Source organism: Fundulus heteroclitus, chromosome 19 (genome assembly GCF_011125445.2).
Source record: "Fundulus heteroclitus isolate FHET01 chromosome 19, MU-UCD_Fhet_4.1, whole genome shotgun sequence".
Lineage (NCBI taxonomy): Eukaryota > Metazoa > Chordata > Actinopteri > Cyprinodontiformes > Fundulidae > Fundulus > Fundulus heteroclitus.
Window position 1 is genome coordinate 17,661,932 of NC_046379.1, and position 27,195 is coordinate 17,689,126.

The following is a 27,195-nucleotide window of genomic DNA, read 5'->3' on the forward strand; positions in this document are numbered from 1 at the left end:
GTCGTCTGTTCCCGCTGTAACACTGTGGTCCTCCGCGCGCCGTTCCAGAGGAAATAGTTTACTGTACCTCAGGCACCAAGCGAATCTTAGAAAACGTTGTCTCGTTTAATTAAAATCAATTAATTAGATGCCTAATTTAAAGCAGCGGCAAGTCGCCTGTACTCGGGATGAGAGCCGGGAAACGTGATGGTATCGTCTCTGTCGGGGGGAGAGAACATCTCACTGGGCCTGTGTGAGACGCCGTCCGTCTGTCCGTCCACCTCTGAGTCACACGGAGGAACGCTTTGTCTGGGCGCGTTTTCTCCGGCTCTGAGAGAAAGAGTCCTCCTGCAGCACGACTCTCTGGCGGTGCTGCGCCGCCAAGCTGCCTGAGCCATGTGCCCGCTGTTGCCTTGGCAACAGGAGACTGCAAGACTGATATGCACACGTGCGCACATACGCGCGGGCTAAAAAACATATTCGCCGCTGCCGCTGCTGCGCGCGCACACACACGCGTTCGTGCAGCAGGTCCGGCAGTACAGTAATGCAACAGGAATACAGACGAACCCGTCTGCCTGCGCGGAGCTGAGGCGTTACACAACACTGCCAGAATGCAGAGAACGCCAAGCGAGAGAGAGAGAGAGACGAAAACAGACAAAAGGCAAAGGGTGGCAGGGAAAACAGAGAGGAGAGACAAGTGCAGGCGCTAAGGCAGGACCCATGTTCGCCTCACTGGAACGCTTCACATTTAAAGCAGCTATGAAGCCCTTTTCCCCCCTACATTATATTAAAAAACAAACTTTAACACATGTTATGTAATAGACGAAGGCAAATTACTACATAACTGTGAAGCTTTTACACTGAAAAAGACTTAAACGTGGCTGTCGACCTTAAATTGACAGGCTGGAGAAGCAGCCGAGAGTCCCACCGTAACTCTGAAGGAGCTGCAGGGATCAAACGCTCAGCTGGGAGAATCAACCATTAGTTGGCCTGACCTTTATGGGACGGCGAGAAGAAAGCCGCTGTTGAAAGGAAGCCATAAGAAGTCCCGTGCTCTGTTTTGCCCCCCCCCTAGCCGTGTGGAGGTCACAGCAGGCATGAGGAAGAAGGGGCTCTGCTCAGATGATAACCACGAAACACACACTGTGTGCGGTGGAAAACTTAACACAGAAAGACCCGGTGCAACACGGTGTTGGCAGCATCAGACCGTGGGGGACGCTTTTCTTCAGCGGGGACAGGGAAGCCGGTCAGAGTCCATGGGATGACGGCTGGTGGTAAGTACGAGGCAATCCTTGAAGGAAACTTTGTCTTTTTGCAGGGCAATGACCTTAAAAACACACCCAACAGTAGGGTTTAGCTCAAAACGTATCTGTGTCTTACGGCGGTCCAGTCAAAGTCCAGACGTAGAACCTGTCCAATCGGACTGAGCTTAAACTATTATGCACTTTTCAGATTTAAATTTTTAATACAAAAAAACCTAATTCAATTATCTGCTACTTTGTGCTGGCCTATCACATACAAATCCCACCAAGTAGGTTGAAGCTTATTGTTAAGATGTGACAAGATGTAAAAGGAAGTAGAATTTGCACTGAGAAACAAAAAGTTCATTTAAATAAAAAACAAAATACTAAGTGACTAAATTATCCAAAAAAAACTTTCTCCAACTGAAATATATTGTAACTGTTGGAAGTTTTCTCTTCACAATAAAACAGTATTACGTGTTCTCTAGCAGGAAAATGCAGTTTGCAAACCCAGTTTGGCATTAAAATCCCCTTCTACCTAGAAAACCGCCTGGACCGGTGCCCAGAAGTTCGAATCTCTGATAAGCAGATGTGGCCATAGAAGAGACTGATGCAAAGCAGTGATAAGCCTTTATTATATGTTGTGTTGTTCCTCCTCAACACTCCCTAGGGTTCCATAGTCTAGAGAGTAAAAAAAAAAAAAAAAAAGAGAAAAAGATTATATCTTCCCAGCTAGCTAGCTCACCTCTTGTGTAACAATACCGAGTGGCAGATTGCTGAGTTAGCAAGTCTCCTACTAATTGGATGACTTTGGAACCTTTGGCTCAGTACGGAGAAATATTGCTTATCAGGACCCGAAGCTGCCAACTCCAGTCCATCACTACTCAAATCGCACTCAGACCAAAGAGTGGTCCGGCCGCTCCTCACATTCAGCTCCTTTCCAGCATCGGAACGAGCTGAAGCCCCCACCCGATGAAAGGGTTCTGCCGGTGCCGCCCAGGTCCGCTCTGTAAGCTTCTCACCTCGCCTCGGCTCCTCTCTTGGCCTTCATGAGTGACACTCGTTTATGACAGAACCCTTGCCCTGCCCGTCTCAACCACTGAGCTATATTATACACTGGAGTGCTAATCGCCGTCTGTTTGAACGAGTTGCTTTGAAGCCACCGCCCGCCATATTGGTATTTCCCCCCAGTAACTAAGGAATATGTGCGCTGCAGCATCGAATAACGAGGATTTTCTCATGTTCAGGGGGGGCTTAAAACTTTTAAAATGTCAAATGCTACATACTTTTATGTTATGTTCTAAAAATATTAAGTACTGAGAAAGTCATGTGCTGAAATATTTTGCATTTTATTCATTTAAATATATGTTTAACATTTATAAATATATAAATAACAATATACAAAAACATATATTTACATATGTGTATACATATATATACATATACACATACTTATATATACATATATATATATATTTAATATGAATAACATGTAAAATATTTCAGCACATAATTTCCTAGTAGTTGATAGTGTTAGTACATCCACTGACTGTAGAATTACCTGTGAAACGTTTTCACACAGCCAGAAAACTGCTTGTTGTTGCAACCAAATCCTATGGGATTCTGTGAGAGTAGGGAGTAGCAAGATGGCGGCCAGTGACTTCAGTTTTTCGGCAAAATCAGCACTCCAGTGTATTATATAGCTCAGTGGTCTCAACAGGAAGCGGCAAGGATTTTATCTGGGCGACTGGAACTGATAGGGATAACACAAGAAGGTTCCTGCTTGGGTTCAGCGAACGAGCAGCACTGACAGGCAGTGGAGTCATCAACACTAACCCAAACACCCAAATACACAGTTATACCACGATATTTTTTAAAAGTACAGCGCGGTTAGGTAATTTGGTTGAAACAAGGGAGAATTCTGGAAGTGAATTAGATGCTTTTGACAAAGGGGTGGGACAATAGCTAGCAGTCAGCTGCAGTGTTTTTAAGGTAAGGTATGTTTAGCTGAGGTAATGCCGATTCAGCTGGTTTGACCTGCTCTCAAACCCAGGTGCTAGCCACGCTGACGGCACGGTGAGGCGCCCACACCTTGCTTAATGTCCTCAATGGCCCGGCGTACTCCCCTGTCGAAGGCGCGGGCGTCAGCGGGGCTCTGGAACGTCAGTCCAAACTTCTTGTCGTTGATCCGCCAGTGGTGGAAGATGGGGTTGACCTTATTGTACACCAGGTCTCTCTGCAGAACACATTCCAGAACCACCTGGAGACACACACAGTTTTCCCAGTCAACAAGGCGTACATGACAGGAGGTCCAGCTGTGTAAAACACAGACCTGCTTACAGCGCCGAGGCTACATGTAGGGAAAATTTAGACACGAATCGACGTTAGCGCCCAGATTAGGCGCATGTTTCATCTGTGTTTGGACCACATTCAGTCCGAGCAGCTTTGCAAGTTGTTTACAGTATCCCACCCAATCATCACTGGGGCTCAAATAGTCTATAAATCAGAGAGAAAAGGCTGGAAACAAACAAAGCAAAACCTAAGCTGTTATGTCTTGATGCGATCGTATCATCATAACAGAAATATCGTTGAGTGGGGAAAAAAAGTGTCAGCATTTTGATTATTTTAGGGTTGAAAATAGAGAGAATGGAGGCAAAAAAAAAAGAGACATTCACATATTTGTCTTGTCCTTGCAGATGAAAAACAACAACGTGCACCCTGTTGAACATAGGTAGCTAGTGATAAAGTTTAATCGTTTTCATAAAAGCAAAATGTGAGTTCTTCACCATCAATCATAATTTCCAACCAGAACCAACACTCTCTCACCCGGTGGCGGCACCACCGAGACTCTGAAGTCGACTCAATATGGCCACCCTAGCATACATGATGCAGCACCGTGGTGTGAGGATCTTGAAGGAAGATTTGTGAAGTTTGTTTTGTAAAAGAAAAAATATATATATTTGAGCTAAACAATGGCAGGAGCACATAAAAAGTCCTGAATGGTGTTTGTATTGGCTGGTTTTGCTTTTTACATCTCTCTTTGCAGGTGTAGAAGCAGACTCAGAGGATGTTGTATTGCTCTCTCTCTTTCCCTTACACCTTTTCTCCCTTTTAACATTTTGTCTCATCTGTTTCTCTCCTTTTTTCCCTCTTTTACCTCCCTGTTTCAGTGTCCATTAAACATGACATAGTCCCAGCATAAAATCCAATAAAGCTTCTAGCACATATAAATCAAGCGGAGCACTATGGCGAAAGCAGTAAGGCTCCACTTTTGAAAGTAAAATCTGTTGGGCTCTCTTTGGCATTAAGACAACAATTCGTATTGCTACATTGCCAGACAGAACAGATAAATGACATTAGGACAAATAAATAAATAAAAAGCGCTGAATGGTTTAGCTCTTCAGTCAAATATTTAATAACGGCCATGAGGTGGAAATTAAGGGGGTGGCACCCATACAATCTTGTCATGGTATCGCGGTTTAAATAGTGCAGGTGTCAAGCTTGAATTGTCTTGTTACTGAAATGTGATTTACAAATAAACTTGTCTGGCCTTATAAGCAGCAGGCTGGCTACACACTGCAAAAACGGACCTAAAAATAAGTAAAATGTTCTTAAAGTTAGTATTGTTATCCTAGATTTGAGCAATAAACAATATTATCTGCCAATGGAACGAGTATTTTGACCCCTAAAATAAGATAATTAGACATCCTTTCTCTTGAAATAAGATGATGGAGATGAGTTGTTCCTATTTTGAGTGCAAAAATCTTATTCCATTGGCAGATCATCTTATTTACCTGCTCAGATCAAGGACAGATGCACTCATTTTAAGAAAACTTTACTTATTTTTAGTTCCGTTTTTGCAGTGCAAGAGCAGGTAGCCCAACTAATTTACCAGTTAATAATCTGTTACACTCTCAGCGATATGCCACAAACATTAGACAGGCAAAACATTTGTGAAATTAACATTTAATGGGTATTTTTTTATTATTCAAAAGGGAATAATAGCCTTTTTTTTCTCAAATTTTGTTTCTGTTAAGACCACCAAACCCTATAATTTAAAGCTGCTATATTATAACGATTTCATTTCGTGTCAACTTGATCATCCTAAAAGTTGAAGAGCTGTGGCGGCAGGAGATTAGGTGTGTGTGTGGGAATGTTTTAAAGCCAGGAAGGCCCCAGAGCAGCGCAGAAGAGAGAGGCTGTGCTTCCAAAGCCTATTATTAATCAGGGCTACTGGGCCGCCCGCTGGCCTTCCTCTGGGCAGATTAAATGAAATGAGAGACGGCCATTACGCTCTGTGAGGTTTTCACTGACACGCACGAGAGGTGACTTAACCGAGTGTGGATGTCAGATTGCGCACGTGGGTGACACAATGTGCGAGGACGCATAACCACCGCAGCCGGTGTAATTAAAATAAAGACAGCGTCTTTGAGCTGGAGGATAACGGCCCCTAACTAATAGTGGATGAATGCTGGCTTTGCTCGGATCTGAATATTGGGAGAGGCCGGTGCATTGAAGAGGTTGATCATAAGTATCATGGCCTGTCAGGAGAGGGGACGTGTCATTCTGTCCGGCTGAGCTGCATTGTAACCTCCCAGCGTGTCCCCATACCTTTCTCGCAGAAGAAAAGAAAGGGCCAAAGGGTTATGCTTGTGTGTTTTCCCAGAGCTGAGGGATAAAGGGAGGGAAGACGAGAGGGATGGCGACGTGGAGAGGATGGGGTGAAGAGGCGGGAGAGGGAAGAGGAGGGGCACGCGTAGTGCCCCTGGGGGGGGGGGGGGGGGGGGGGGTGACTGCGGAGGCGAGACTGAATGGAGCCAGAGCAGGTAAGGTGAGCGTCGCAGCAACGCCTGACAGAGGAAGAAGTATCACAGTTGCATGGCAGGACGACACCTAACACCACATTCCATAATGTGCTCAAAGAAAGGAGCGGAGGAGGAGGAGGCGGAGCCGCCTCTCCAGAAAAGGAGACGGAGAGAGAGAGAGAGAGAACACAGACAGGATGTGTTAAACGAGGTGAGGGACGGAGACGGTCGGATGCGAGACCCGTGGAAAACGCTGCCATTGCGAGGCAAGACAGAAAACACAATGAATATTAGATCAGTGAGAGAGTGCACCAAACGCTTGAGGAGTATTTGAAGATAATTTAAGAACATACATAATTTGGAAAATTTTTTCCTTCCTAAACAAGAAAGCTAAATGTTAAAATATAGGCTGTTCATATCAGTCAAAACAATTAGGCACAAGCGTGCGTTGAGGCACGGCTATTCAGGACAACCTTAGACAACACCCCGTTCACAGGGTGGGAAAGCAAGGTGGCGAGGCTGAGAGCTTAGTCAGAGATTTATCATAATCCGAGACGCGCTATGGTCAGTTAGCGTCCCGCCAATTAGATCTGTAGTTTTAAGAGAGGCGAAGAATCAGAGTGAGAGAAACGGAGAGAGCGAGGGGAGGGAGAGAAGTGGGGAGGAAGTCAGCGAGTGATTGGTGGCTATATGGAGAGCCAGCTGAGTCATCACCAGCACACTCTGTGCCGCATCACTGCGCTTATAGACAAAACCCCTCCACCACCCCCCCCCCATCTTTGTGGCTCCACCTCCACTTCCTGCTCTTTGATTATAAGCCATTCTATTTTTTTTTGAATTCCTCTCACATCTTTCGTGTCCTCAATCACCTGATAACAGCTTGCCAAACGCCTCACATTTCGCTTTAAATTAAAAGCAATCCTGACCTGCTTTCTCCTGCCGTAGATGGGAGGAAATCTGCTCGATTCAGGCTGGAGTTTGCATTTAAACCAAACGGAGCCTTGGAAAAGTATGAAGACTCCTTGAACGGCTCATTCTGCTTTTTCTTGTTTGTGAAAGACCAATACAAAGAAAATTCCTACTACCTCTTGGGGTCTGGACACTTCTGCTGGGGAACCGGCCCCTTCATGAACACTGCTGTATCGAGCTAGAAGATGGCAAACAAGGTTCTTTTTCAAACATTCAAGCCTTTCCTTTAGCTTCCCCAGTTGTAACATCATTCATTTAATTTAATTATGGTCACAACAGCAGCGTCTCTGTTTAAAAACTGCGGCACGAGCGCTGATATTGCGATTCTTCTCCCTCGCGCTGGCTAACATTAGCGTGTGGTTTGCTGTTTTCTCTCAGAGTCATCCCTCTAATGCCCCCAGACAGTCGGTAGCGCTGAGGTTGACGCCAACACCCTGGCACTGGGTGGCATCCCGGCAGACCCACATATGGCCGCGTGTTTGTTGTGGCGGCCGGGGCCCCCTTTGGCGGTGATCGGGGCGCCTCGCCACATCCCAGAACAGTTGCCGTGGGTCTCGGAAACCGCGTCTACGCCGCGTCTGAACAACAGCGTTCTCGTCACGCCCTTGTTGCCGTTGCCACACGCGTTGCTCGGGTGGCAAACGGCACGAAAACACAAACACGTCGCAGGCATTAAAAAACACGCGTAAATAAGTTCAGTCAACAAAGATGAAAGCGGCGACTCGGGCGCCCGTGTAACAAGTCTCTAACGTCGGATAGTCTGCCAGATTCTGTGCATCATGGTGGCCTCTGGGATCTGGCGTCCGACATTTCCAGCACAAATAGATTTACACTCCCGTTACCACAGACCGAAGATATTCTAAGACAATCTACTGGATCTGGCTTGCATCTAAAAGAGCGTGGTGAAGTAATTAAAACTAAAAAGAAATACAGTGTAGATAAATAACTGCGTCTTCTTTCTTAATATGATAATGTGGTTTAGCACCATAAAAAAAATGATTTATATTTATATATCTCAATAATTGTGTGAATTTTACACCTTGTGGTTAAATAAAATGACAAAAATGTAAGTAATGCAAACAGATTTACTCTCACAGGCCTACAGCTTCAGCAGCAGAGCTGTCATGCAAAGCGCGGGTCTGGCTGCTTCCTGCAGCATGCAGAGTGGCCGGAGATCAAACTGCTAACTGTGTCACCGAAGGAAAGCTCTGACTAGGCAATGAGTCAAAGCTTCTAAATAACACATAACATCTCCTAAAAGTGATTAGTAAAAGCAAAAACCGACAAGAGCCCCACAAGCTGCGATAGATTTTTTTTCCCCCCCAGCGAGCTGCTTTCAATTTCCACCTTCAAATTTTTGCATTCGCAGGAAGAGTATTCTGCTGAAATGAGATTTAGTGTAAATTGTGAGCCCGTCTTAAACTGTCCAGGATCCTTCCATGACTCCGGTGCCTCTCACATCCCTCATCCCACGTTCTCGTCTGAGTAACACGGCCTTCTCCCCGGTGAAGTCATCGTGACGTGCATCGCGCAGTTTGCTCCTATTTTCAGTTACCTGAGCAATAGAGCAGGGCCCAGAAAAAAAAAAGAAAAAAAAAAAACCCTTCCTGTGCGCCTGAAAATGAGAGCGAGGCAGAGGAAAAAAAGCGGGGAGTCTGGGATAAGCTGGGCTCAAGGTGATCCAGCTCAGCGGAACAGATCGTCCAACGTTCGGACAAATGGTCGTGCGTCAAATGGAATTTAAATAGAACTGCTTAGTTAAAATGTTCCCCGTCAGACATTTCTGTAGACTCGCCATGGCCCGTGTGACGTTCATTTATTGAGTCCACTTCCATCTGGTTGGAACATGGGGCTTTGGGAATCATGGCAGTCTTTTGAGGGTCTAATTACATACAGTTGTTTAGCATTGCTTTAGTCTTGCTTGTCCAATTTTTTTTTTTTTTTGAATCTTACTCAGTTTCCTTTATATAGGACATTTTTGACCAATCTGTATAATCTGACCCAATCTGTATAATATGATTGAACTTGATTTTGTAAAGTGCCTTGAGATGACATGTTTCATGATTTGGCGCTATATAAATAAAATTTAATTGAATTGAATTGAATTCATAACGGGCTTTTAACAATTCGTTTGAATGTCAGGGGTCACATATATGCATACACCCCCAGCGATGTTTGATCAAAGGTCTCCTGGTCATCTGAGCCTCGACCAGATGACACTTTTTGGAGCCAACGTCCAGCTTTTGCCATCATTCTCTTTTGATTTTTAACCCCTCCTCCAGGCAGGATTGGTGGAGTTCGTTCGTTTAAAATTGCTGGTTTCTGCTCATGGATCAGGCTTTCAAGGGTTCAGGTAGACAGTTCCAGATTTTTAACGCCACTGTGTACCCAGTTTGTACGCTTTGAGCTCTCTTACCAGTTTGTCTCTGAGTCGTTCGCCCCTGATGTGGAACTCCACAGCGCTGGGACTCGGACTGGGGCTGGAACTGCACGGGCTGAGGTTGCTGCCGCTTCCTCCGCTGCCTCCGCTGTGGGTGCTGTTGCTGTCTTCTGCCCGGCTGACCTTATAGACGGTGACACAGCTAAGTCCTCCGCCCCCCAGGGGAAGCCACCCACCGCTGGAGTCGTCCCGAGTCATGACCACTGCTCTCACGCGCGCATAACTGTCACTGCATGGGAGGAGGGGAAGAAGACGAGCGGGGCAGAAAGATGAAGGAGAAGCAGTGGTGTTAGCGAAATGATGCACAACAAACAATATTTATATATTCACAGCATTTTTTGTATCTGTATCTGATCACCTGGACTACATAGTTCTGCTTATATTTAGCTTACGACAAATGCAGCCGTCTAGAATACTATTTTTTTTTTTACTATGATGAGAATTTGCTATAGAAATTCAAAGCACTCAACCTATAATGAACCAACAGGGTTCTATTATAAGTTTGGATACTGGCAACAATGGCAAAGGTTTAAGACCGGGAGATTCATCAACCACTAGACACCAAACAAGTAACAAAAAAAGAAAAACTTCATATTTAGTGCTGGGGCACATTAACACATCATCATAACGCAGCCGTTGCTTAATGCCTAGATTTTTTTTATCACTCATTAATGCATTGTGTTTTCTTAAGTCTGTTGCTACCTGGCTATGAACACACACAGTAAACCCTGGGTCCCATTAAGAGTGGGATGTGGGTCAGTATTGGCTTTGCAAGAGCATCGTCACAGGTCTCGACCAATCACAGCCTTTAGATTTTACCTCCTACAGAAAAAACCAAACAAAAAACTAGCGAGGACAGAACAACGGCAAAATGTACTGGACTCTTACGTCGGCATTTTCGTTTCAAAACTCCCCCTGGCGGCGGCTGGATAGAAGCAAAAGTTACTTGTAAGCATCGCAACGTTAAATTGTCTCGTGATCGGAGTAGATCGAGGCTGAGAGATCACTTAAATTCAAAACACACGGTTGATGCTAGCAAATCGCCAACCGTAGCAGACAGTGCAGGGAGGCTTCTGCAGACTACGATTGATGGGAGAAGACTAGATAAACAAAGGCAAGACATGTGAACAAATGACACAGCGAAGTGGATAGCTTCAAATTTCAAGAAAGTTGAAAAACAAAACAACTGGAGTTTTTTTTCCCCCGAAGTTTGACGACGTTTCGCTTGTTATCCAGAGTCATATCATTCCTGGATAGGAAGCGAAACGTCTTCAAACTTCGGAAAACAAAAGTCCAGTTGTTTTGTTTTTTAACTTTTTTTGGAATGACCATGACCTGGATGACTAAGAATCTTCACCAGCATAGCTACAAATCGCCGGCTGATTCGTATTATAGTCCTAGCGGGACGTTCTTAGAGCCGCAACAAATCACGGCTAGCATGAGCCTTTTCCAGTCGCGCGCTACGACGGGAATGAAAACAGGAGAGAGATGTTTTGCTGCAACTTGCACAGGACATTTCATTTTTGTTTCCACGGTGGCAGCCGCAAGACATCTGTCTTTTCGGACACGTCCCCCTGCGTTGCACACGGACCCCAGCGCTCTGCAGAGCAGTGCGTTTGACAAAGTCCTGAGCAGATGCAGGAAAGTTGTTATCAACACAGTCCAGCAAACGCTGCAGAATTAGAGCGACAACAAACTGAACACGAAAAAGAAATGCAAGAATCGCTTATGCGAGACACTCCAACCAGATGGAAATCGACTCGGGACGCGATAAAAAGCGTCCGCAGACACGAACAGGTACTTAGAGACGTCCTCGTCAGACTCAAGCCCAATATTACCATGTCTGCTGCAGCTGAAACGGATAAACGGCAGAGGTAGGGAACGCCTCTGGAGCCCTGCAGGTGTGTTTGACTTCATGTATTTGTCAGGGTCCTGTCTGAGGGAGTGTGAGAGGGGATTAAGTGTTTGCATGTGTGTAAATTTAACATGAGTATGTCAAGAACATCCCTGTGTCAAGTGAATGCAACACAACTCGGCTGCAATAATAATAATAAATATAATAATTGTTCACAGATTTCCACATAGATTCTGAAGTACTGAGTCCCCTACCCAGTCGTCCCGACAAAATAAATCGTTTTATTCCAGAGAAAATATTCCTGGATGCCATGTTTTCTCCAACACGGCTCAAATGATACAGACTTTCAACAAGCAACTCTATTAAAAACAAGCAAATAAAGACTAAAAAAAACCCCACCCCAAGATAAATGCTAAAAAGCATTTAAACAAACTATAATCGGTTGCCTCATATGATGTCACCAGAGCCATTGCAGGTGAAGCCTTTTTTTTTTGCACAGGCAAATTAACCTGCTTAATTAATTTTTGATAACAAAACAGGAAAATAAAAGTTTGACCAGGACATTGTGTTTATAGGTGAGAAATTATATCTAAAAACAGTCTCTTTGGTAGCAGCTTTAACAAAAAATGTATATATATGTTTTGTTTTTTTATTCTAAAAGCACATTTACCTAAACGTTTTAGCAGTTCAGCTCCATTTTGAGCATTACAGATCACAGTTCCAAGAATCCCATGGGAAATAAAGAGAAAAAGACAGCAATGGGTTTCCTTGTATTTATTGTGTCATCTCACATAACAGGCTGAAAGCTGTCTGAAGTTGTCAGTGTATCTTTAACCCCAGCCAGAGGGTGACTGACCATGTGGTCAAGTTCAGTCTCTGGCCACAGCTGAAGTCCAAACTTCCAGCTGAAGCAGAGGTTTGTAAACTGGAGATCGCATCAAACCGCCGCTCTGTCCTTCGAGTCACAAAGTAAACCCTTCAGAACAATCGTGCCCCCTGTATGCCAATAATGCTCCGAAATTAAACGGCAATAAAAACCCAAAAGGTCTCCTGAAGCGGCACGGCTGATCAATACAGTCACGGATTTAAAACGACAAATGAAAGGACGGCATCACTAAAGGTGGCTTTCTGATTACGTTGACGTCTGAGCAGTTATTGATGAATGTTCAGTCTGAGTAAATACATATTTTATTAAATTATATTGCAGATTAATAAGGCTGAAGAGTGCTACAAGCTTGTGGTTTGGCTGAGTGTGTCACGTCATTTCTCATAATTTCTTAACGTAAAATTCTGGAAAAAATCGGCATGTTTCCGTCCTCCTGATAGTTAGCGAAAGCTGTAGACCGAGAGATTTTGCAGATTAATCAATCACTCGAGTGAAAAGTACAACAACTGCCATAAAGGGCTGAAAGACAAGACTAAAACTCATCTCACAGGCCCTGGTTAGTATCTATGCCACTAATTACTCATTTTAAAAATCAAAAAAATGTGGTTAAACTTTGGTCTTCTTCTTTCCTTCTCGCATTTAGTCAGATGTTTCCTTGATGAGGTAAGAGTACAGAGGGCCGTCGGAAACGACAAAGGTCACGGCGCGCTGAGGGCTAGTAATACATTAAAGATCACAGGCCTTACAGAAAAGAAGTCCAGATGTTTACAAGCAGATGACTTCCTGTGACACGCCGTTCTCTGCTCAGCCTAACAGGTCGGAGATCGTGTCAGAATGTGCAGCGTTGGTTAAGAACGTCTACACAAGCTGTAGCCAAATGCGAATCACAGGATTTTCATTAAGTGCGACATAAAACAATAAATAAATTGGGTGTTCCTGATCTAAAAGGTTAGCATCCATTTTTTATTTTTTTTTTACAGCTTTTTATCTTAGCATACTCAATGAGACCTACTTCCTGCCTCGCCCTCCCCAAAAACAAGGGTCCTGGTTCTTGATCATTCATAGACCCAGTGACCACGTCTGTCTCTTTCAACAGCACTTGGCACCAAGAATTCATGAGCATGACATTTATGGTCCAAAAAATCAAACGCTCATTGTTTTCTATTCTTTTTTTTTTTTTAAACAAAGGCTGACTTTGAGTCAAAACAAAGGGCATTATTGCTATTTGGTCATTAATAAACAAGTCTGCTAAGTTTTACAGAATTACAACTGAGGGCATCGAAATAAAGTACTTTGAAATAAGCATTTAGTACCAAACATTACTTTTTTTTGTTGTAAGAAGTTTCCAGAAAGGAAACTGTATTTTGTATTGAGGCATGTCAACTGTTGCTATGAAGGGAGAGGTCAATAACAGGCAAGCTCAGCTACTACGGCAAAGCCTGTTTAATTCATTTAATGAGTCCACTTCCATCTGGTTGGAACATGGGGCTTTGGGAATCATGGCAGTCTTTTGAGGGTCTAATTACATGCAGTTGTTTAGCATTGCTTTACTCTTGCTTGTCCAATTTTTTTTTTTAAATCTTACTCAGTTTCCTTTATATCCGAGTGTACTATTTTCTATAACTGCACTTTTTTTGTTATTCTGTAATTTTGCCTTTACTGGACAGTCTTGTTCGTAGTTTCTGTTTATATTTCTTTACTTTTGTGCGAATCTGCATGCTACGACTTGCCCTGACTTTGCTGCCGGTACACTTGAATCTCCCCACAAAGGGCCAATAAAGGATAGTTCTACTCTATTCTATTTGCACCAATTATTACAACAAGAAGCCAAAGACAGCTCAAAATGACAACTCTGTAAATCATGTTGTTTTTGCTTGAAATATCAGAGAAATCTTTTCTTTTTACCTACAGGGCTGTGTAACAACCGCTCTCTGTTAAATAAACAGTGTGACGACATCTCTGCTCCCAATATAGGCAATTAATTATTAATCAAGCCCTTTGTCCTATCTTTAAACCCATTTGTTTATTGAGGCTATTTAAATACTTATCCTGTTTAAAAATCATTGCCACTATTATATCTATTAACAAAATTTGTATCACCTAAATCTGAGGTTTTCTCTACTTCCTAGACCTTAGCAGTCAGTTTAAAACTGTTTTAGAGACACTGGTTTGCAGCAATAAATAAATAAATACAATAATATAAAAATACAGCAACCCTTTAATGTATTGAACATTAACTTTCCTGGAGATGTTTAAAGAGATCATAAAGTTGGCAAACAGAAAAATAGGCAGCTATAGATGGAGCTATCGGTGACTTATTTATAAACTTTAAGCTAGCTAATACAGAGATGTACCAAGAAATCAGATCAGTGAATGCGCCACACCTGGCACTACAAGGTAGGGTTGTAAAAATATCGCTATCTTAATACCTTTCTTGTTATTATCGGTTCTAACAAAATAAATTTTTTCTTTATAGAAACTTTTCCTATAAAGCAGACGGACAGAAAAAAAACAAAGCGCTGAACAGGGCCACATGCTATGCAAACACTACAAGCTAGCAGCCTGGCCAGCCAGACTGACCCTGCGCTAAGTGTATTCAATGCACAGGTTGTCGGTTTGGACTGGCTTAGACTCTTCGGTCTAAAACTTACCCAACCAATCACAGCGTGACAGTTTATGTTGTGTCGCTCTTTACCCATAATGCAGTAGCACTTTTTTGTAACCTAAACAGTGAAGATGGCGGCCACAACAGAGGAATGTTTTAATGATACCTTTTATTATGTCCTGAATGAGCTGGATATATCTTTAAAAGCTCAACACCTGGCTGCTCCAGGAGCTAAAACAGAGCGTGCTGCTTGGAGTTTGCGTCACATCCGTAGTTCTCTGATTGGTTCTACCCTGTTTCCGCTGACCCCAGTCCCGCCTTTGAAATTAGGCTCTACCGGCAGCTTTTCAGACCGATATGCCAGTGAGTAAGTCAGTCTGTCTGGCCAGGCTAACAAGCTAGCGCTACGACACTGATGCTTGAGAGAAATGTAAAATGGTCGGCAAAGCTCCTGTATCTGCAACAAAGGAGTAGTAAACCACCCGGACAAGGTAAGCTAACATTGTCTAAATATTAGCTTCACGGACACGACCAGCACAATGACGGTGCTCTGTCGGTCTGAGCTCTCTGGTCAACATGGGCATCTTAGGTGTGAAGTTATCGCTAACTTTTTTTTTAATACAAGGCGATTGCAATCGATTTAGAGGTTGGTCAGAAACTTTCTCAGTCAGTTCCCACTACTAGGTCTTTTTTGCTCTTAACTTTTGTTTTTGCAACATAAAAATTCCCCAAAAGCTGACAGAGTAAAAGTTTTATTGTGCTACAACTTTAAAATTACTGTCATTCTAGTTGTACTTTGTTCTAAGGAATAAACACAGAGACTGGTGTTTACAGTCAATGACAGTAAAGACTTTAATAATGCTAAAATAGTAAATGGACTGCATATATATGACGCTTTTCCTGTCATACTGACCACTCAAAGAGATTTGCACTATAGCCACATTGACACAATCGCACTCACAAACACGCACATATTCATACACCAATATGCAGATTGGTAGGCAATTTAGGGTTAATTGCTTTGCCCAGGGGCACATTGACATGTGTCAAATGGAAGCTGGAATCAAACCCACAATCTTCTGATTGCAACACGACTACCCACTGAGCCACAGTTGCCAAATGTAAAGTCCAAAAGCCTTTTATTTGTTTTAAATGAGTCATGCCCTATTTTACAGTCGGTCCTGTAAAATGATATGGCATTACATCACCTAATGCGACTACTATAAATATTTGATCTTTAATGGCAGGAAGCCAAAATATATATATATTTGGACAGTTCTTGTAGAGAAATTGGACCTGCCCAGGATGTCCATCGGCAGGTCAAACAAGGAAATCGGACATATCTTTAATTCTATACATAGCGGTGTAGTTCTGTTCAAATTTGGACATTAGAAGATTTGAAAGACATTTACGAATTTTTGAACTTTTAACTATTAGAATTATGGATAGATTTCCAATAGTTGAAAATGTGTCCCCAGTTACGTAAAGAGGCGCAAGTTTAAAAGTTAAATATTATCATTTTTATTTCACAAACATACAGTTACATTTGCCCGCCGTGTAAAATGAATTTTCCTCTATTTATTTCTATTGCCTCCATAGGCTTAATTAATAAGTTTATGAGGGACGGGGTTGTGTCGCATTGTCTAGGCGTCCAGGTGGGTGTGACGCGCTGCGCGCTCTTGTTCACCTGGCTACTTTGTTGAGTCTCCGCCGTAGTTGATGTATTAGCAATTAACTTCAATATTTATAGCTTTTTTTTTACCTCAGAAGACATCACACCTCTAAACAAAAGACCTGTGCAGTCGCAGCAACCGATGCTTTCCCTCTTTTCCCATGTACGTGCACGTCGCTGGTGTCATTTCAACTTGTCGCCAGAGGGGGCGAACTTGTGCAAAAACTGTGGTACATCTGCAATGCACCTTTAATGATCTGCACATGCTCCCCAGGGGCTTGCTTGACAGCCGCTGGTCATGGGAAACTGACTAGACAGCAAAACCCCAACAAACTTCCCTTTAATAACCACATAGAAACACTCATCCTGGTGACATCTAGTGACATCAGTGACACAGAAACAGCCGATGAGAAACTTAGGTAACGCATAAAAATTTTTACTTTTTTAGCACCGCAGAAAGCAGTAATTGGGATATACTGCTGCGACTCCAACACCCCTCTATGGACACCAATAAATGGACGCGGGTGCTGGGTGCAGAAGGGCCTGTCAGTCAGACAGGGGTCCCTGGGGTGAACAGAAGGCAGGCGGTGGTGTCGCTCAGCCATGACCAGAGCACAATGACCAGGGCCTGACCCTTTGGGCCTCCCATCATATACACGCCAGCAACCATGACACTCACAGGGAGGGGGGCTATAGGCCCTGAGAGGAGGTTAACTGGACAACAGATATGTGGTCTTTTGAAAATAAATAAAACTCTTCAAAGTATAATATATAAATATTGGATAACTTTTGGAGAGAGTTTAAAGTGCAGAGAGCATGCCACCGTTCTGCAGACTGACAATACATTTTAATTTTAAGAAAACTTCATCCCTTTAATCAGTGTACTTGGTTTCCTAAAATGCACAGTGCTCTAAGTGCATCTCCCAATCCGCCCTGTGCACATTCACAGCTCATCGCGGGATGGTGGAGACAAAAGCCGGCTTCCACGCCCCTTGCTGAGAGCACACAGTCAACTGGACACACAATTGTGAGCGGAAGCAGATCAGCTGGCATTGGCATGCAGGAGAATTGGAGGGGAGTGGGGCGGGATGAAAGAAAGGAGCCCCCCAATTCTGAATTATTCCAAGTTATTCTGCTGGATGACTGACTTCATTTCCGAGCAAAGCAAAGGGGGGGAACAAAACCAGAGGGGGAGCTGAGGCTGGAGCATGAGATGGCAGGGAGAGGCAACTTTAGATAGGTGCAGAGTCACACGTACATCTGAAGCAAAAAAAAGTGAAAATGATAATTAAAAGAAAGTATACATGCTTTTGAAGAATGTAGGAAAATCCTGCTATTTTAAACTCTATTAGGAACTGAAAAGCATGCAAAAATTATCTAGGTTCCACAACTGTAGAAAGATGAATATATATATATATATATATATATATATATGTGTGTGTGTGTGTGGCAGTTCTGCAATCTGCATCATAATTTGCGTATTGCGTGTGGTATCAGAACACTTGATAGGTTTGAATATTTATATCGATTTTTAAATGCTGATGCAAGTCTAGGAAATCATCTGCATGAAAATAAATGACTTCCCCAAACCAGTTACTTAAAGAAAAGTAAAATAAATACCAACTCATGCAACTATACAAACCGACTAAACAGTTGTTGTTTTTTTATCGAAAATGATAAAACAAGACATTTGAGTGCTTGTATCTATTACCATCAGCCAAGTCAAAAAAAAGAAAGAAACCTAAGCCAAGTTGTAAATGTAAATATGGATTTGTAGAAGAGAAAAGAGGTGGGCACTGGAGGAGCATGTGCTGATCAGGGAGCCATGGGCCCCGAGGCCACTTTCTCCAGTGTGTGGTGGAGAAGGGGGATCCTGGGACAACAATTCCTAAGTGGACAAAGTGACCGTTTGTCTGCTGCTCCGGCCCATGGCTCACTGGGCTCCAGCATGCAATTATGCTTTGCTCCCGTCTCAGCCTTGGGCTTTCTAAACCAAAGGGGAGTGGTGAAGAGGAGCACAGAGGGTGGACGGGTTCTAGAGCGAGGGAGGGGGACAAGGGAAGATGAAGAGAGAGACGAAGAGGAGGAGGAAAGGGGAAAGAGAAAGGATGTAGCGAGAGCCCTGGTTTGCTCGCCAAGTCTCCCTCCCTTTCCTCCACTCCGTCCCCCCCCCCTCCACACAGTCCCTCCCCGGCCGCCTCTCTGTACACAATGGCCGCTTCTCTGCTGAAATTTCACGTTATTGGATCCCGGGCCTGGAGTTTTGTCCTCCCACAATGTCCAGGCAGCGGAGCATGCTGCAGGGGAGACACACTTTGCAAGCTAAAAGCTGGAAAACCATTCGTTCTTTCATTAGCATCTGAAAAGAACAGAAAAGCACCCCCCCCCCACACACCACCTCCATCACCCCTTTTCCTCCCCATCTTTTCCTCAAATCAAAACCCGAGGAAGGCTGTCAAGCTCGGTCAAGCTCCGCTAGACCACTTCAGCTCGTGGGGCTTTTTAAAAGACGGCGGGGAAAAAAAACCAAAAAAACAAGATCATTAAAATATCATTGGGGAAAATAAACACAAGCTACTTATCCTAATCCGATTCTATAGATTATCTGCAGAAAGAAACAGCTATTACCAGTAAAGTAGGTAAAACCTGGATTTCTGCATCAAAAGCTACTTTGGCTGACTCGCTCTCTTTGCCTAAAACAAAGTGGGGCTATCTTTTTAAAAACCCCACGCTACTGTTACAGGCAGTTTAGTGAGATACTAGAGACCCCCTTCTGCATGTGGCTGCAGACTGCCAGTCAGCTGGCTGAAAGAGGGCTCCTAAACCTATCTTGCTTACCAAACAGACATGTTCCAGCTGCGAAAGTCACACTTTCTGAACACGGCAACTGCCATTTAACGAGTGGCACGTCAATTAAGCAAGCGACCACAGGCCGGATATCCAAGCAGAGAGCCCCAAATGTAAATGTTAGCACTGCAAATATTTCAAGGTATGTAATATCGCAACGTCATTTTTCTAAGTGCCATGCATTGAAGCTCTGGTTACTGTACTTAGCCAGCTGGATGATCATTAACTGTTTTTTTTCTGCCAGCACCCGTTAAGAATCTTAATGATCAATATAATAAAACTCATAGAAGGTGTTGGGGTCATTCGGATGATTAAAAAGAAAAAGAACGAGGACAATGTTGATTAATTGCAACTGATATCACAATATTCCACATTAGTATTGCAATTTAATGTTTTTCCAAAATCGTGCCACCCTAGCTTATATCAGCTTGTTTGGAGAGATCGGCTGATTTGTTAAATAATCCCATATTTGCCCCCCCCCTGCTACAAATTATAGACAATCTTATTCACTTTTATGCAGGCCTTTCTCTGGGCACCATTGCATTACTGCTGATGTGTTCATGCACACTCTCCCGTCCATCAAAAAGCAGTTGTTTTGCACGCAAAGAAAAACAGCGTGTGTTTAATATACCAGCGATAGGTGTTTTATCAGCATCGGGAGTAGAGGAACATGCATCGGCTTGTGCTTTAAAAAAAACAGAAAGAAAGAAAGAAAGGGCAGAATAGTCTGCTCAATAAACACTTGTTAACTACCAGATCCAGCTGGTGTTTATTCTAGATTTTCAAGTTTATGCATTGAAATAATACAAGCCTTTAGACAACATTAACGCAACTACAAAAATAAAAGTATAGGGCTCGGGATCCGCGTTGCATTGTGGGACGTGGCGGCCATATTGACAGCAACGCAACGTTAAAATACCTCTGACATAACGTTGTTGAACGAAGAGACGTAGAAGTAGAGTTGAGAAAGAATAGATATAAAAAATATGTTAAAATCCCGAAAAGGATCTGAAATTTACCGGGACACATTAAATAGAGAAATCAGGGACCGGTATGTTGACAAAATCAGCATTATTATGGAGCGCCGACGACGACTTGTTGCCACTGTTTTGCATATCAGACGTCTTCGGCTACCTTGTTTGCGATGTGATCGCCTATACTTCAGAACAGTTCCAAAGCTACAAGTCCTTGGAGTCTCATGTGCAGTTTACGAATGGATGGGTTCAGGAGCTGTAGATCATAAAGCCAGTAAACAGTGGGAACACAGTAATTCACACAAAGGTAAGCTGTGATCAGACGGGCTCTGACACCTGCTAACCGCTAGTGCAAACAACAACTCACGCATGTAATGCACTTTTAACTAGCTGCTATGTGTTTCAAAGGTTTAGTTAGTAACGTTAACTGCCAGCCCTCCCTAAACCCTCCGGGTTTCTCACGTATTTGAGCCTTTTCCCGCTGCCGTTTTATTATTTACGTGCATGTATGTGGTGTCGCGGCTGAAGGAAAGAAACTGTAGGCTATAAAATAAAACCGTGCATCTTTAACTTACCAAAATGAAAATGCAGGGAACACACTCTCATTGACATCGGGATACTGTAGAAAGTTATGATCGGTAGTCTTAAAGCCGCGATCCAAGCGAGCCGACAACTCCATTGCGCTTGCTGTCTCTCCCGTGGTTGCGCCTCCAGGCAGGAAAGCGGTGGAAAGTTAACCCATTTTCTATGTTTTTCCCATGGCGATCATGTGTTGCGCTGTTACAGCCCACAACACAGCAACGGTTTACCATGGTTGAAATGAAGTTACGGTAAAATTAATCAAATTAAAACACGGCTGAGAGAGGGAGTACAGTATGCGGTAGTCATAGGCAGTAGTCTGAGTAGCGGGGGCGGGGCCGCGGAGGCTTTCAATATGGCGGCCACACAAAGTAATACGTCATGACGACCAAGCCCTATTCAATTATTTCAACTGCGGTGGCAATGATTGTTGCTTTTCTGCTCTAAGCGAATGAAATCAGATCAGCGGAGATATTTTAGTTTTACACTTTTTCATGTCACTACTGTGAAGCGGTGGTATTCTCCCTCAAGGTTATCGCGCCGTGAGAATCCCACAGCGGCCCATGCCTCGCAGACTCCTGAAACCGAACCCGGACAAGACGTCGCTCTTCCATATGTGTATTTAAGTGGCTTTCATGAAACGTAATAAAACGCACTTCGGCCAAACGAGAGGGGGACAAAAGCAACGCTGCTTTGAATCCGACGCAATTGTCCGACTGTAAACATACTTTATTGATCCGAACAAAAACAATCTGCCCATTGAGTCCACCAGTGCATCTAATCTAATTGGTGTAAACAAGCCACCTAATTAGCCACAGCCCCCCTAAACAACCCGAACGCAAAACTAAAAAGGGGACAGCCGCGCGGAGAACAAAGAGCCAACGAGGCTTACGGTTTGCTGTTGCGAGCTACAACATAAAGGCGGGGTAAAAAGTACTTTTCAAGAGGCCGTCTGTTGGCCATTAACAAAAGCAGGTAACAACAGTGCAAACGCCAAGCAGGCAACGCAAGCCTGGATGACACTAGCTGCAGTGAAAACTAATCCGCTGGTTATAGAAAGAGAAGTGAAAGAAAAATTGCCCTATCTATTCTCAACACCTCAGGCTGCTGGTGACTCATCTCCCTACAAGAACATTCAGCTTAGCTACGAACTGACTCAGAAAAAAAAAAAAAAAGGAGGAGGGTGGGGGGGCAACAACATAAAAACAAGCCTAATCTGCTTCACGACACGGCACAAAAAAAACACTAGATCATAACAGTTCTCGCTTCTAAGTTCTGCTGGTATCCGACCCTTTGCTGGGCCACATGAGTCCTGAGCTCGCCAGGATGATATCCTGAACGATCCCTCTCAGATCAGACCGTCCGATGCCGGATTGGGCCCGCAAACCTCGGCGCTCCAAAACTCCCGCTGCCCCGTGGCACACTATAAATCTAAAAAAGAATCCCACATGTGTATCGAATGCCGGAGAGCTGTTCTCAAACGTTCATCAAAGCCGCATATTGAGAGGATCTTAATTCGAACCACAAGCATTCGGTAAATTAAAACCGTACGCTCGCCATTACAACAAGAGGAACCACGAAATTCAACTGCAAGCGGCGTGTCTGCTCGGCTTTGATGTGAAAGTAGTCCCACAGGACCGGGCCGTGTAAGCTGCGGGAAAAATTGAAAAGAAAAAAAAAAAAAAAGTCAATATATCTTTTGAAGCTATTTAGGAACGAGCAACCGCCACACGGAGATGGTGGCCTACGAGCTGCCTCGACGAGTTATAAAACACGGCTCAAAGCGAGGATGATGCGAGCACAGTTACATAATGGCAGTGAAATATCCAAGCCTGGACTAGTTGACGTTCTAAAAAAAACAAAAAAACAACAAAAACAAATCTCATTAAAGGAACAGATATCTTGTCGTTTGATTATTCAAGAAACAATTTCAGTAACCGATCAAATCCGCTCCAGGTACTAAATATAGTCGCTGGAGTTGAGAGAATGGGATCAGACACTTACAAGGCGCATAAAAATAACAGCCTCGGACACTTTGATCCGTTTTAGAAATGCTGGGAAGGCTGTAACTTTTGTCCAACAATTATTATGACGTTGTTCACCAATCCGGGATCAGACCTTATCTTTTCCCTCAACACACACACACACACACACACACACACATGGCAAATGTTTCTATAAAAATAAACACACAAGAGCAGCTTTGTGTGTCTGCACGGAGACACATGCACAGAAACCCCTTCCTGTTTTCAAAGTGTTTGGAGACTCAAAGACACAAGGTTTAGGATCCACATCTGTGGCCTTTTATGTCTGTGGCCCAACAGGAAGGAACCGTCTTCGGCAAAGAGCTCCCGACAAGGCTCAGCCTTCAGGCTCCCACATGCAGCACAACTGAAAACAATATCCGCAATTCAGCCAACTTGGTGCTAAAAGCACTTCTTAAAGGCATTAAGATATGGTCTGTGAACATCACAGGCCCTCCAGGACAAAGAAATAAAGACCCCCCCCCCCCCACCCCCCCACCCTGCTATGTGGACGCTGTGATGCACACACCCTCAGATCCAGCTCAGGTCCACATGTGGAGACAACTACACACCCCACACCATCATTCATCTTTCAAGCAAAGACCTTTTCTACACCAGCAACATATTTGTTCCACTGAATGCTTGCACCTAAAATACTTGGAGAGGAAATGAAAATAATAAGGAGGAAGTGGGTTGGGTTTAAAATATAGAGGATCCCAGCCACAAGCTGACCATGGGAATGGAAATCCATCAAGATGCAAGACTTTTTTTTTTTGATTGCTTGTCTCAGCCAAACATCGCAGTTCATACTTATCTATATTTAGATAGATAAGTCATTGAATGCAAAGAAAAAAAATAAAAATATAACTACACAACACAGCTCAAAAGCGTGTTATTAAAATGCCGGGCCATCGATTTAGTCTTCAAAAAGACAAAATTTGCTGATCAGAAATGCAGACCCTTAGGAAATGAGATGCCGTTTGTCACAGCATGTGGAGAGAGAAACACCGAGGATTTAGCTTGCGTGCACTTAGCTAAAGTGTTGTCGTAAGCAACCTCAGGTTTGTCCAGTGAAACATTTTGTTGGCTCCTGTAAACCACGCTGATCACAACCAAGACTTCCGTAAAAAGAAAACAGAAGCAAAACCAAAGACCTTTTGTTCAGCTCAAAAGAGTTTGCCCCGCGGTGCGATGTGTCTGCAGTGTAGACGCAGCTAGCTAAAACAGCTAAAGCTGTACAGGCACCAAGGTATACTGGGGCTTTTTAAATGCTACAGTCAAAAAACAACTACTGTTTTCTTTAACACCGTTCTTGAGGTGTAAAGTCCTTTTACTGAGATGCCAGAACCCCTAATCCATTGCTGCTCACTGCCATTTAGCTGGCTGAAAGAAGGTTGATACACTTTTACCATGCTTACGAAGTGGAAAAGTTCGGCTGTTCGAGGATATTAGGCAGAAAATAAAGGAACGCCATCCGTCACTCTTTTATCAGGTAACAGTGTTTTACAGCTGCAACTTAAAAGTGATTAGCACCTTTCTCTGTTAAGACTGGCTACCTAAGTTTATAGCCCAGCTATATTAAAGGTTGTTTGTAGAGATGCAATGATCAGGCTTCTTCGATCTGAGATTTCCGGTTTTCCTTAAAGGAGACCTATTATGAAAATGTATCTTTTGAAGGTTTTTGAAGTTCCATTTGGTGTCCCCTACAGCTGCTAGAAACAGTCCAAGCACTACAAAACCCCATCCAGATGTTTTTTTGGCAAAAGTAAACGTTTGCAATCTCTCCCAGTCATGGAGAACAGCGATGCGTGGCTTTATTTTATTTCTGATGGCAATGCCCCAGCCGGAAGGACTGTTTGGAAAACCACCGACAGTATATGGCGGGATTTGCCAAAAGACTTCTACTGGAGGAAAATCCTGTCCCTACTGTTTGCTGGAAATCTACAGATGATGGACATGTAAGTACTTCGTGATTCGTTTTGTGCGTATTGCATTGCTGTTCGACGGGAACAGGAGTTGTCATTTAGCACAAGCTAACGCTACTGATAGCCTAGGGTTGCCCCGGCATACGTCGCCAATTTCAGTTCAAAGTCACAGTTTTAGACAACCGGTCCATGGCGCAAGCTGTCCCCTGACACATTCCTGATTATAGCGTTTGATGAATGATTTAAAAAAAATGTTGTGTGTAGAGTGTTATTACGGTGGCTGAGTAGCCAGAGCAAGTTAGCATGTTGCTGTAATCAGTTATGGTAACTGGTTGTGCTCTTATTGACGGAGGGCCGAGTGGCGGCTGCCTTTAAAAAACAAGAAATTGACGGTTGCGCGCAGCAAACTACAGCTTAATTGTATGAAACACAAACAGCGATTTTTAAATTACCTCAAAATAGCCAAAACTAGTGAGGGGAAATGTACATATTTCCTTTATGCTCCGACCTGCCAATACTGATTTGATTTTTTTTATTATTATAATAAAAAAACACTGGTTGGAGTTTCTTGATTTAAATTGTAGTTTTGAATCCTAAGAAAATGACAAAAAATAAGATTATTTATATAGCAAAGCATGTTCGCCTAACCTTTAATCCATTTCTCATTAAGCTTAAAAAAGTGCAGGAAAGTCCATCCTGGTGGTTGATGTGTTTACAGACAGGCAAAGGTGGAAGTTCTTAAATTTGTTGCATTTAATAAATAGGGGACAGTAAAACAAAAATCAGATTTTTCAGTATTGGGCTGGTTTTCACAGATGGGAGCCAACCAAGATAAAAATAGCCGATTTTCAAATCGAGCTAATTGACCGCTGCATCTTCAGTAGTTAGCTAACATCAGCTGTTAAGATGCTTCCTTAATGAAGACAGGCATGGAACGTTCTCTGCAACACACATCAAGCTATAAGCAATAGGCAATAAGATAACTCCTCAAGCTAGCGGGTGTTCGTTTTATCTCTTTGGTCAGGTTTATGAATCAGAATCAATAAAGCAGTAAATGGGAAGGATAATATTATGAGTCTGATTTCACCAGTAGTAGAAACAGCTGTTGCTTTTCTGTTTTAAACACAAGCAATTGCATCATGTTATAAATTTCTGTTTAAATGCCATGACACTGTGAGAGCGGAGTATTTTTCACCAAGCTCATCATACCACGAGAACCTCATAACGACTCATGCCTAAAGGAGGCCAGATCCCACAGTATACTAACTTTTGAAAGGCCTATGAAACTATTTACCAGCTTAATATGAGAGCCACAGAATATGAGTAATTACCGACACCCGGGACATAAAGCCCACCTGAAAGAGCCGTCCACCTTTTGTCGCTTCCAGACATGATGGGGGTTGTTTGGGAACAATGTTCTTTGGGAAGCTCTGCAAAACTGAAGCGAGTGAAAACAGCTCACGGGTTGATAAGATCAGGACACCCTCATTGGCAGACAGAACACTGAGCTTTCCAAATCAATCACACAGATAGCAAGCGGACAGAGAGATGAGTTGCCGAGGATCACCTGACTGGCAACAGACAATATGGCAGGAATCTCAAACAATGAGGCCTTGCCCCGCAACATGTGGCACGGAGGAAACGGGCTTTTCACAAAGAAAAATGCACGAGGGCATGTAAAATCTCTGCAATGGCCATCTGAAGAGGACGCGAACCAAGAATCTCACGAGGCTTTATGAGCTCTTCTGTCATTTCAGCCTTGTGGACACCGCCGCACCAAGGCCAGGTAACATGTCCTCAACAAGGGCTGCGCTGTGTGTCTATGGCAGCTTGGTTCACCCGCCGTATTCCAGACAACACCACCTCACGTAAAATACATTTACGCACACTGCAAGCTCAAAGGACATATATTTGGACATTTTCTGATGTATCAAAGCTTGTAGCTCACAACAATTCTATTTATTTCCAACATCGTCAAAGAGTGACGATGTTGCGTGTGGAATGCCGAACTTTGCATCGATGCACATGAGAATATCAAACCCAAGGCATAAGTAGTCTGTAGCTCCAATCTGAGCTCATAAAGCACAGGGTTTTTTGGGGGGGGGAGATTCCTCCAGTCAAGAGGAGGAAGTCAGGAGAAATTGTCTGAGAGAAGTAGTTTGAAAACCTAACAAACCGGCACCAAAGAGAGGGATTTAATGCACCTCTGTGACGAGCCCGACCTACCTGTAATTCACCACTGCTTTATATTAGTGGGCTGAGCAGGGGCTATACCAGTCTCACTTTTCTCCACATAACCAGTCAGTGTTTCACTCATGAGGGTTTACAGTAGTGTTAATGTAGCTGTTATAACATTGTTCTGTCAGGTCACTTGAAGTCTATGGGCCGGCTACA

General features: G+C 43.5%; 1 protein-coding gene across 1 annotated transcript in view; it reads right to left on the bottom strand.

The window, feature by feature from the left end:
* The window catches only part of spred1 (sprouty related EVH1 domain containing 1), a 46,706-nt gene that overhangs the window by 15,073 nt on the left and 4,438 nt on the right, over positions 1-27,195 (bottom strand). The window contains exons 3-4 of the mRNA XM_021315925.2: positions 9,411-9,663; positions 3,312-3,480 (exon numbers count right to left, since the gene is read on the bottom strand). Coding sequence (XP_021171600.2) covers positions 3,312-3,480; positions 9,411-9,663 — 422 coding nt within the window. The remainder of the gene's footprint in view (positions 1-3,311; positions 3,481-9,410; positions 9,664-27,195) is intronic.